At 44.3% G+C, this 12,485-nt stretch overlaps 1 protein-coding gene across 1 annotated transcript; it reads left to right on the plus strand.

Moving 5' to 3' along the window:
- Positions 1 to 8,662: 8,662 nt before the first annotated feature.
- LOC140422776 (G-protein coupled receptor 15-like) lies at positions 8,663 to 11,925 on the plus strand. The gene is made up of 2 exons (XM_072507703.1): positions 8,663 to 8,732; positions 11,015 to 11,925. The coding sequence occupies exons 1-2, from the start codon at positions 8,663 to 8,665 to the stop codon at positions 11,923 to 11,925; spliced, it is 981 nt and encodes a 326-aa protein (XP_072363804.1).
- Positions 11,926 to 12,485: the final 560 nt, after the last annotated feature.

Genomic DNA, 12,485 nt, shown 5'->3' on the forward strand with positions numbered 1-12,485 from the left:
CCATTAACCCTCAGGATGTTAGATATTCATCCGGGTACCCGAGTTCAAATCGGACTGAAGAAAAAGCGGACTGAGTTCTACTATCTCTCCTGCTCGATTGGTTTGGGCAGTGGTTAAATAACACCCAGTAGTCCTTGAGGTCACTAAGATTCCGGTCATTTCTCCTGCCCTACATTTTAACATCTTACAGATCATCAAGTAAATCAGCGGCCATTAAAATCTACGCCTCCCAATACCGACGGAGCACCTCATCATTTTGCACCAATCAAGACCATAAGACCAGAAGACATAGGAGCAGAATTAGCCCATCTGAGGGCACCACGGTAGCATAGTCGTTAGCACAGTTGCTACATAGCTCCAGGGTCCCAGGTTCGATTCCCTGCTGGGTCACTGTCTGTGCGGAGTCTGCACGTTCCCCCCGTGTCTGCGTGGGTTTCCTCCGGGAGCTCCGGTTCCCTCCCACAGTCCAAAGGTGTGCGTTTGGTGGATGGGCCATGCTAAGTTGCCCATAATGTTGTACAAGGTTAAGTGGGAGTTACTGGGTTACGGGGATAGGGTAAAGATGTGGGATTGAGTAGGGTACTCTTTGTAAGGGCTTGTGCAGACTCGATGGGCCGAATGGCCTCCTTCTGCACTGTAAATTCTGGCCGTTGACTCTGCTCCGCCTTTCAGTTATGGCTGATATGTATCTCACCCCATTCGCCTGCCTTCTCCCCATAACCCCGATCCTCTGATAACCCTGATATCCAGACTGATCGTACAGTATATCAGTTTTAATCCACACTGAATTTTCCATTCACTGATGATGACACTCAGATTTTTACAACTTCTCCATATGAACTCCATGCAGAAAGTACGTTTCTATTCAAAGTCATACAATTCATCCTTTTATTTCATTTAGTTCTTCGTTCAAAGACCAGAGACCATGTAAATATGGCGGATTGTCTTCCCTGAAGGGCAATAGTGAACAGATGGGCTTTTACGACACTCTACAATGGTTTAATGGGCATTATTAGACTCCAAAATACAGATTTGTATTGAATTCAATGGGATTAGGAAATAGTTTTTCTTCATATCTCCAGCTGTCAGACTCCGCCGGAAGTTTAAACACCACGGAATTGCTAACGGTTAACGCTGCCTCTCCTTGAGACTCAGACTGATTACCAGACCTGTACAAAAACTGTGTTCCGATTGAAACTGCAGTTCCTGGCTGTTGAGGTTGTCTAGAATCTGGGACAGATGCTGCCATAATAAGGCTGTCAGCCACTCAAACACACAAGGAGTGGAAACCTGTTGCTGCCCTGCTAACCCCTGCACTGGACTCTGGCAGTAATCGCTTCTCTGAACATTGTCTCAGTTTATATTAATCTCGACCCTGCATCAAAAACCAGGGCGGTAGACACTTTCAGTTTCAATTAATCTAGACTCTGGAACAGTAATCATTGCTCTTGGTCCTGTCTCGGATTAAGTTAATGCACGCTCTGTATCTGTCGCCACTGTGTTAAAATCTGTCTCGGTATAGATTCATTTGACGCTGTACGGTAATCATTGCACTAGGTTTCCTCCCACAGTCAAAATATGTGCAGGCTAGGTTGATTGGCCGACAGTAAAAGGATGTGCAGGTTAGATGGATTGGCTATCATAAATGGTCCCTTAGTGTCCAAACCTTTGTTGCTTACGGGGATAGGACAAGCTAGTTTTTATATATCCGTTCACGTGACATCGCCGGCTGTGCCCAGAATTTATTTCCATCTCTAATTGTCCTTGAGGGGGCAGTTCAGAGCCAACCACATTGCTGTGGGTCTGGAATCACATATAGTCCAGACCTGGTAAGGACGGCAAATTTCCTTCACTGAAGGGTATTATTGAACCCGATGGGTATGCACGACAATGGTTTCATAGTCATTGATTACACTTTTAATTCCAGATTTTTATTGAAATCTGGAATTGAATTTAGGATCCAGCCCAGTAGTCGGAGTCTTTGGGTTACTAGTCCAGTGACAATACCACTACACCACCGCCTTCCCATAATACACGGCACCGTTAATGGGCTGCAATTCCATTTTGGTTAAACGTCCGGTGGAGTGGGCGGAAGTAGGGTGCTCTCTCAGGGGGCCGAATGGCTTTTTCCTGTACTGTAGAAAATATATTCTAGTCTCCGCATTAGTAGTGACTACAATAGAACCTTGACTCAGTTTATATCAGTATTTTCTGCCGAGATCCTGCCTCGGTTTATATTAGACCCTGTATCAGTACTTACTGCACTAGCCCCGGTGTCATGTTATAGCACCCAGGCCCTGTGTCAGTGATCAGTGCACTAGGCCCTGTCTCCGCTTAATTTAATTGAGGCCCTGTGTCAGTGATCACTGCACCAGGCTCTGCTTCAGTTTTTGTTAATGCTAATATTGGACGTAAAGAAAGTCGATGTAAAGGTGTTTCTTCCGTGATTTGTGTGTGTTTGTTCAATCTGATATTTGTTCCAGGTAAAGAAGGGGAATGATTCAGAGTTTTCACCATGGGGTAGATTTGATCTGCGTGAACGAAGACGGAAGCATTCCCAGAAGAGAGGGAGCTGATTCAGACAGAATGACTCTCCAATCTTCTGTGTCTTTACATATTCCATTAGCATTTCACTCTGTCTTTTACCGCCATCCGATTTGATATTTAATCACTCTTGTCTCTCACCCTATCTCGAACCTTTTCCACTTCTGGTGGGAGTTCATCCGCCTGAAATCTTAACTCTATTTCTCTCTCCACAGAGGCCAACTGACCTGCTGAGGATTTCCAGCATTTTGTGGTCTGTTACAGAAGTGACAAAATGGGTGAAATGATCATAAGACCATAAGACATGGGAGTGGAAGTAAGGCCATTCGGCCCATCGAGTCCACTCCACCATTCAATCATGGCTGATTTCAACTCCATTTACCCGCTCTCTCTCCATAGCCCTTAATTCCTTGAGAAATCAAGAATTTATCAACTTCTGTCTTAAAGACACTCAACGTCCTGGCGTCCACCGCCCTCTGTGGCAATGAATTCCACAGACCCACCGCTCTCTGGCTGAAGAAATTTCTCCTCAAGCTAGTGACTCGAAACAAACCTGTTGGACTTTAACCTGGTGCTGTAAGACTTCTTATTATGCTCACCTCAGTCTAACGCCGGCATTTCCACATCATACATATTTCTCATCTTATTAAGTCGCATTGAGAACACAGGATTTAAAGAAAGTAACTGAGGTGAAATATCATGTAAAATGTGCCTCTGTTTATTATCCACTGTCCGATATACATATTCAACATCTATGCAGTACTGACATTGGAGATGCGTCATAAAGAAGCTAATGACAATTCAAAACCTCCCGATTTCATTTATTCTTCCATGCCACATGTTTTTCTAAGCTGAGTGAAAGCTTTAATGTAATATTTTACATGCGACTGGTTTTACGTTGTTGTCAATGTGCATTCTCCCTGCATATCACCCCGGGAGCTTTGAATCCGTTACCCGCTCTCTGTTGAACAGAGGAGTCCAGGTGGCTTCAGCTTAGATGTAAGGGAGTCACACTTTTGATTGTGCCTCGTTCTGGAAATCAATTCTGGCGTACTGCTGCAGGGCTGTCGTCAGAGGAATAGACTTGGCTGTGCAAAGTGCCTTCAACCATTCATTGGAATCAAGTAGACTGAAGCGAGTTACCTGAACATTGACTTTTGTGAGAAGGTTAAATGGAATAATTTTAAAGGGGATAGTATCTACTGCCGCGGCGCATACAGTGTTCTAAATTCAAAAATATACAAATAAAGCAGTAGTTCCCCTGGAATGGGTGGAGGAAGGCTTGTTGGGAGAGAATAGAGGTGGCATGATTATTGGTATTGCAATTCCACTGCTTGCGATGAAGGGTCATTGGAAGGCTAGGTGATTTGGGCTGATTGGTTATGAGGCAAGAGTTGAGTACTTAATATTTGCTCCCAAAACCTGAGAGGGAATGAAGAGGAAGAATGTAATTAGTGAAAATAGCACGTTGAAAGAAGATTAATGTGCAATGGATGATCCAGTGATTGTGAACATTGGTCGTATTTTAGGAGATGTAGTTCGGACCTGTGACGGTGTGGAAGGGTGAAGTTTAATACAATTTTAACCTCTTTTTCCAGTTCCAGATGAGACAGGAAACTGCATTTGAGTCATAATCATATTTGTAAGAAAGATGGGGGAATGGCTTGATTTGGCCTTCAGTAAGAAACATTTTATATATCGTAGAGAAACCCAGACCTTTCTGGGGCAAATGCATTTAAAAACGGTTATATCTTCTTACTTGAATGAAGTGAGAGACGTTAAAAGAGCATGTATTTACGAACAAAGTGACATAGGTAGAGGATGCTCTGATGGTTAGAGCCAGGTCAGAACACCATTGGAAAAAAGTAACGTTCTATCCTGGTAGGTGATGTCCCTGCTGATCATCTAGGGTTTAGGGCCAGAAAACCTGACACTATCCATAGTGGGGCCAGAATTAGAAGAGACGCGGATGGAGGTGGGAAGAGGATGAATTTGACATTTCAAACAATCAAGCACGCTATTCAATACCTGTACAAATAGAATGGAATACAAAGAAAACATTTGGTGCGGACATAGTAATACTGGGTTCAGATAGTCATATGGACAGTGACTGGAGATTTACTAAACTATAACTTCCGGACCAAATACCAAAACAAGAAACAGTGAATGCGTAAACCTGAGTAAAAACCAAACATTCTGGGAGCTCGTCGCCGGGCACCTCGCACCTGAGTACCAGATACTAAGAGATCCGCTCTTAATTTTCAGCTTTTGATGGTGTATTTCAGGTCAAACAATAATTCAGTGAAGTTGCCCAGCCCATTATGACAATAAATGTGTTGAGCTGCATCTTCCGCTGCAATCATTCTGAATTGGATCTCGTCAACTGAAAGTATAGATGTGCTTGTTGGAGGAAAGTTATTGGAGTTGTCGCAGTGAACATAATCGTTTTGATATGTCTTCACGACACTGAACCTTGCTGAAGCAGTTATTGACCATCCCTAGTTGCCCTTCAGAAGGTGGTGGTGAGTTTCCTTCTTGAACCGCTGCAGTCCTTGAAGTACAGGTACACCCACTATGCTGTTAGGGAGGGAGTTTCAGGATGTTGCCTCAGCGACAGGGAAGGACTGGCAATATATTTCCAAGTCAGGAAATATATTTCTCACCTTACCTCTCGCATTCAGCACTTTTGACCATGTTTGAACCAAGGCTGTAATGAGGTCAGGAGCTGAGTGACCCTGGGGGAACCCAAACTGAGCGTCCGTGAGTAAGTAATTGCTGGGTAAGTACCGCTTGATAGCGCTTTTGATGACTCCTTCCATCCTGGAGTGTAGACTGATAGGGTGGTAATTGGGTGGATAGGGTTTGTCCTGTTTCTTGTTCACAGGACACACCTGGGCAACTTTCCACATTGCTGGGTAGATGCCAGTGTTTTGGCTGTGCTTGAACAGCTTGGCTAGCGATGCAGCACGTTCTGGAGCACAAGTCTTCAGTACTATTGCCGGAATATTGTCAGGGCCCATAGCCTTTGCAGTATCCAGTGCCGTCAGCCATTTCTCCTGCAGCGAATCGTATTGGCTGAAGACTGACACCTCTCATGCTGGGGACATGGACATAGATATAGACATAGAATTTGCAGTGCAGAAGGAGGCCATTTGGCCCATCGAGTCGGCACCGACCCTTCGAAAGAGAATCCTACTTGAGTTCAGTCTTCCACCCTACCTATCCCCGTAATCCACCGAACATGTATGGACACTAAGGGCACTTTAGCATGGCCAATCCACCTAACCTGCACATTTTCGGACTGTGGGAGGAAACCGGAGCACCCGGAGAAACCCACGCAGACACGGAGAGAACATGCAGCCTCTGCACAGATAGGGAATGCCATGTCAGGAATCGAACCTGAGACCCTGGAGCTGTGAAGCCATAGTTCTAACCACTGTGCTACCGTGCCGCCCCTTCGTACCTCCGGAAGAGACTGAGATCGATCATCACCTCAGCACTCCTGGCTGAAAATTGTTGCGAATACCTCAGACTTTGTATTTTGCACATATGGGCTCCTCTATTATTGAGGATGAGGGTATTTGTGGAGCCTCCTCCTCCAGTAGGTGTTTAATTGTCCACCATCTTTCACGGCTGGATGTAACAAGATTACAGAGCTTAGATCTGATGTGTTCATTGTGGAATCGCTTAGCTCTGTCTCTTACTTGCTGCTTATGATGTTTGGCACACAAGTAGTCCTGTGTTGTAGCTTCACCAGGTCGACACCTCATTTTTTGGTATGCCTAGTGCAGCTCCTGTCATGCCCTCCATCATTCTTCATTGAATCAGGGCTGATTCCCTGGCTTGGTGTTAATGGTAGAGTGGGGATATGCCGCGCCATGTTTGTGGTTGCAGTTTGTGGTTGAGTACAATTCTGCTGCTGGTGGCCCACAGAGCCCCATGAATGCCCAGTCTTGAGTCTTCAGTTCGAAGCCTTGGGCGGCACAGTGGCAGAGTGGTTAGCATTACTGCCTCACAACTCCAGGGTTCCAGGTTCAATTCCAGCCTCGGGTTACTGTCTGTCTGGAGTTTGAACTTTCTCCCCGTTTATGCACAGGTTTACTCCGGTTCCTCTGTTTTCCTGCCACTGTCCAAAGAACTGCAGGTTTGGTGGATTGGCCACGCTAAATTGCCCCTTAGTGTCCAAAAGTTGGCTGGGGTTACTGGGTTAAGGGGATCGGGTGGAGGTGCAGGCTTAAGTGAGGTGCTCTTTCCAAGGTTAGGTGCAGACTCGATGGGTAGAACAGCCTCCTTCTGTACTGTAAATTCTATACCTGCTAGACTGGGACTGCAGCAGGTGGTGAGGGAAGCAACAAGAGGGAAAAACATACTCGACCACATCCTCACCAATCTGCCTGCTGCAGGTGGATCGGCCCATGGCAGTTTCGTTAGAAGTGACCATTGCACGGTCCTTGTGGAGACAAAGTCCTGTCTTCACATTGAGGATGGCCTCTATCGGGTTGCGTGGCACGAGCACCGTGCTAAATGGGATATAATCATAGAATCATTGAATCAGAACCCTACTTGAGCCCATCGAGTCCGCACAGGCCTTTTGAAAGGGCACCACATTTAAGCCCCCGCCACAACTCCATCCCCTTAACCCAGTAGCCCCACCTAACGTTTTTGGACAGTAAGAGGCAATTTATCGTGGCCAATCCACCTAACCTGCACACCTTTGGACTGTAGGAGGAAACCGGAGCACCCGGAGGAAACCCACACACACACGGTGAGAGCGTGCAGACTCCACACAGAAGCCAGGAATCGAACCAGGACCCTGGAGCTGTGAAGCAACTGTGCTAGCGTGCTGCCCACAATGTCCTTGAGGACCCGGCCAGCTCGGTCTGTGGTAATACTACTGAGCCAAACTTGGTGATAGACATCGAAGTTCCTCACCCAGAGCATATTCTGCCCATTGTTTCTTCCAAGTGGTGTTCATCATGGAGGAGTACTGAGGCTTCAGCGGATGGTTGCCGATACTTGGTAATTAGCAGGAGGTTTCCTTGCCCATGTTTAAGCTGAGGCCATGAGATTTCATGTGGCCTAGAATAGATATTGAGGACTCCCAGGGCTAATTTCTCCCGACTGTATATCACTGTTCCGCCACTTCTGCTGGGTCTGTCCTGCTGGTGAGACAGGACATATCCAGGACGGATGGATCTGGTGATATTGAACGGATGCATGCCAGTTTTTGTATGTACACGCGGATCGTCACCAAACTGCTGGCATTCAATTGTAGATGATGAGCAGGACATGTCAATACCAAACCTATCTGTGTAAAACTGGAGATTTTCGCTCTGAAATTAAGTGTGATGATGTCCACAAATTTCTGGGCAACTGGAACTTTACCTCATGAATGTAAAGGCAATAACCTGGGAAAGTCCACACGGAATATATTCATGAAGAAGTGAAACTGTGCATCCATAATCTAGCCACACTGCTCTGGGCCTGTCGATATTGAATAGATTTAGATTAGATTTAGATTTATTGTCACGTGTACCGAGGTACAGTGAAAAGAATAGTTGTACACACTATCTAGGCAGATAATTCCATAAATGAGAAACAAAGGGCATACGATAAATACACAATGTAAATACATGGACATAGATATCGGGTGAAACATACGGAAGCATACTTTGTGAATACACAAACGGATGGGTGAAATTGGGGCTCTTCTTTGTGAGAGATTTGGAACTAAGTTACACCTTTTGAATTGATCTGGATTTTGAACTTTTTGTGTGTTTTGCTCCGAATATGTGCAACTCTTAGCGCAGGCAGAAGTGAACAGCAGTTCTTTATCCTGGCACCAATATCCAGGCATTTATTGTTTAAGACGAGGATACTCGTCGAATTTCTGGGTATTTCTGGTTAGGGGGTTGTGTGATTTCACTTTAAAAAAAACACATTGCATTCCATAAAAAGATAAGCATCAATGGGCAGCAGCTGCACTGAGTCGTTTGTCACAATAAATGCTAATAATGTATTTAAAAAACAATCTAAGCAATTCCCTGGAGCCGCACATCACCTATAAATGTTGCATTATCTTGTGTCATGCAGAACGCACCCAGAGCTCCCGGTAGAAATGCATGTCCCACCAAAAGGTCTGGTGTTTGCCATTTACTATCCTGTCCTTGCAGTTATCGGGGTTCCAGGTGAAGTATTGTAGTTTTTATTTTGTTGTCACATAAATTACTTATTCGGCTGTACGATTTTCTAATTGTATCAGCAGCATCTCCCCACGATTCGGTTTTCATTTCTGCGATTTACTGTCATACATTTAACTGACAATTTCTCCTCTTTGATCGGATCATTTTATCAATTTTGATGTGTTGATTTCATATTAACGGTATAATACATTGCACCTAATGACTCAGTTTCTTGGAACTAACGGTGAATAATAGAAATTACAGTGCAGAAGGTGGCCATTCGGCCCATCCAGTCTGTACAGGCCCCTGGAAAGAGCACCCGAATTAAGCTCACGCCTCCGCCCTAGCCCGTAACCCAGGACCCCACATAACCTTTTCGGACACTAAGGGTCAATTTCGCATGGCCAATCCAACTGACCTGCGCATCTTCGGACTGTGGAAGGAAAATGGACCACCCGGAGGAATCCCACGCAGTCACGGGGAGAAAGTGCAAATTCCACGCAGTCACCCGAGGATGGAATTGAAAGCGGGTCCGGAGAACTGTGAGGCAGCACTGCTAACCTCTGCCACCGTGTCGCCCCTTAGCAGGGTCTTCTCACCCCTTTAATATAAGAGAGTTGTCAAATTATAATGTAACCCCTTCAACTGCGTGCTTTTATCTATGACCTGTACCATGTTTTCGCTTCTGCAGCTCCAGCGCCCCCCGCCGGCACCACTACATCCACCCGTCCGATTTACTGCTGCTATCTCAAGTTGGAAGTGCAGTTATATTGTGTTCTTGACAATGCTATTATAGGAGGATTAACAAAGTTATTATGTTGTAAATGTAGTTCATTGCTGCACTGTCACAGTGCCTATCTGAATTTTCACTCAAATACCACAGCACAAATGCAAGTCAGTGGTGTTATTCGAGCTGTTATTGAAGTATCACATTTTGTTCCAGTGCAAATGGTGTTATCGCTCCGATTGTAGTGCGTGAATTATCACATTGCTACTCAGTGTGGGTGGCACGGTAGCACAGTGGTTAGCACTGTGGCTTCCCAGCGCCAAGGACCCGCGTTCGATTCACGGCTTGAGTCTGCACGTTCTCCCCGTGTCTGCGTGGGTTTTCTCCGGGTGCGCCTCCCCCAGTCAAAAGATGTGCGGGTTAGGTCACGCTAAATTGCGCCGTAGTGTCCAAACGTTCGGTGGGTTACTGTGGAGGTGTGCGTTAAGGTTGGGTTCTCTTTCAGGGGCCGGCGTAGACTCGATGGCATCCTTCTGTACTGTAAATTCTATGATTCTCAGTTAACACGGAGTAATTCTAGATATTTTGTGTTGCTGACATTGCCAGTGATGGATTGATTCGTATAAATGGTCCAATGTTTGAATAGATGGATTAATTGAATATTTGCTGACTAATGTAGTAGAACATGTTATTGAACAGACTTTATATGGCTTTATTTCAGTTTTGGACAGAGGTGCGGGAATTTCAAATGATGAAAAAATGAATTTCAAATTGGTGAATGATGTCCCTAATTAACAGAGGACAGTGTTTTTTTCCTAGTCTCGAACAGTTACTGAACAAGCGGGCACTTCTCTCCGTTCCTTTCTTCACTGTTTTCTCTATGTTTAATGAGGCCCCATAATTGGCGGCATATTTTGCATCAAATGCAAATTCTGCTGAGGTCAAATATCCGCTGCAGGTCAGATTTGCTCACTGACCCCCACAATGAGTGTAGCACCCTATCCATTTGTGACTTCGTAGGTAATTACCAGATAGCAGTCAAACGTTCTACTGCATCCTCTCAAACTTTAGAGAAACACCAATTTCCTATCCCCTCTTTGATTGAAGATGGTTTTGGAGATATTTACTGCAGGTGTTTCCAACAATTTAACCATAATTGATCAGATGGCACAACTTTTGAAACTGAGCGCGAGAGAAGAATCTTTCCCGTTGAATTTTACAATGATCTCTTTTTATTTCCTATTCAGTCTGTTTTATAATAATTTGCTGACTACGCCTATAGCTGCTTTGATGGGATTTCGATCTATTATTTTTCTCCATTATATTTCATTGTATTGTTGTACAGTCCGATTTTGCTGATTCAGCTTTCTTTCAAGTTTTGTGATTATTTTAGTGGAAGCGGAAATACGGGATTGTTTGCAACGCAGGATCACGCGCAAACGTTTAGATTTCATGTATAATCTTGCAAAAGCATAATTTTGTTCGAAGACGGAAAAGCAACATGTTTTCTCTCGTGTTGTCTCACACATTGTGTCTTTTTCTCTCTTTGTTTCCGCTACAGCTAATTTGGCAGTGATTGGGATCCTATATCGAAGAAGCTGTGGCCTCTCCAGATGTATAGCTTACTACGTGGTGTCCATGGCGGTGACGGATCTCTTGGTCATTATCACCAACGTGATATTAAGCCGGATTGCTGGTATTTATTTCCCAGGCAGTTTCCTGTCAATCACACCAATATGCAGTCTGCACAATGCGATAATCTACGCAACAATTGACAGTTCTGCCTGGTTAACGGTTGCTTTCACCTTTGATCGATTTGTGGCCATTTGCTGCCAGAAGCTAAAAATAAAGTACTGCACGGAGAAGACAGCGGCATGGGTCATTGGAACTGTCTGCACATTGAGCTCTCTGAAAACTTCATTTCTGTATTTTATTTTTGAACCGTTGTACATAATTGGTAACATTCCCTGGTTCTGCGTTATAAAACAATTATTTTACACATCTGCTGCATGGGATGCGTACGATTTGTTTCGAACAATTTCAATGCCCTGTATCCCATTCATTCTGATTTTATTCTTCAATGTTCTGACCGTCAGACACATTCTAGCAGCTAATAGGGCCCGCAGGAGACTCCGGGCCCAGAGTAATGGAGAGAATCAGAGTGATCCAGAGATGGAGAAGCGAAGAAAGTCAATTGTTTTACTCTTTGCCATCTCAGGCAGTTTCATTCTCTTATATTCGTTATTTTTTGTAACGATCCTTTATGTCCGAATTGCAAAAGTTCCTTATTTCTCAGTTCCTGATATTAGTGAATCTTCATTTATCTTGGAGGAAAGTGGATATATGCTTCAGTTTTTGAGTTCTTGCATCAACCCTTTTATTTATGCAGGGACCCAGAGCAATTTCAGAGCCGAGTTAAAGAATGGGGTGAATTATCCACTGAGATTATTCGTTAAATTGTTTAATATTTGATAATATATATTGGAAGATGCATTTTTCATTAAACTCCAACAATTGCTCTAATTCTCAGTGCCACACAAGGACTCATTTCCGAGGTGCTCTTGTTTATAGACATGTACATAATATGCCAATATAAAAAATTATAAGGAAAACTGCATCACCGAAAAAAAATCTCGTTTAGTAAACTGGATAAATTTCTTTGCCATGCACATTTCCTGATGCCGTGGTGATCCGGTGGTAAGGAATAAGCCGCCTCACAACTTCAACCCCCCTTCGATTCATATAGTCAACTAATAGCGACGATTTCCATTTTCTCAAAATATAATGTTATGACTGAAGAGAATTGCAAAACGGTCCTCCCACAATCGGTGGAGTGAGAGTTGAACATATGGACAAGGAGTAGGAGCAGCCTAATCAGCCGATACAACGTGGTCCGCCATTTAATATGATCATGGCTGATCTGATAAAAACCGCAAACCTGGACTTCGCCTGCTCCGGATAACCCATCGCCCTCTTGCTTACCAATAACCGATCCATCTCGTCTTTAAAATGTTGAAAGACTTTGCTTTCAT

This window comes from Scyliorhinus torazame, chromosome 5 (assembly GCF_047496885.1).
Source record: "Scyliorhinus torazame isolate Kashiwa2021f chromosome 5, sScyTor2.1, whole genome shotgun sequence".
Taxonomy (NCBI): Eukaryota; Metazoa; Chordata; class Chondrichthyes; order Carcharhiniformes; family Scyliorhinidae; genus Scyliorhinus; species Scyliorhinus torazame.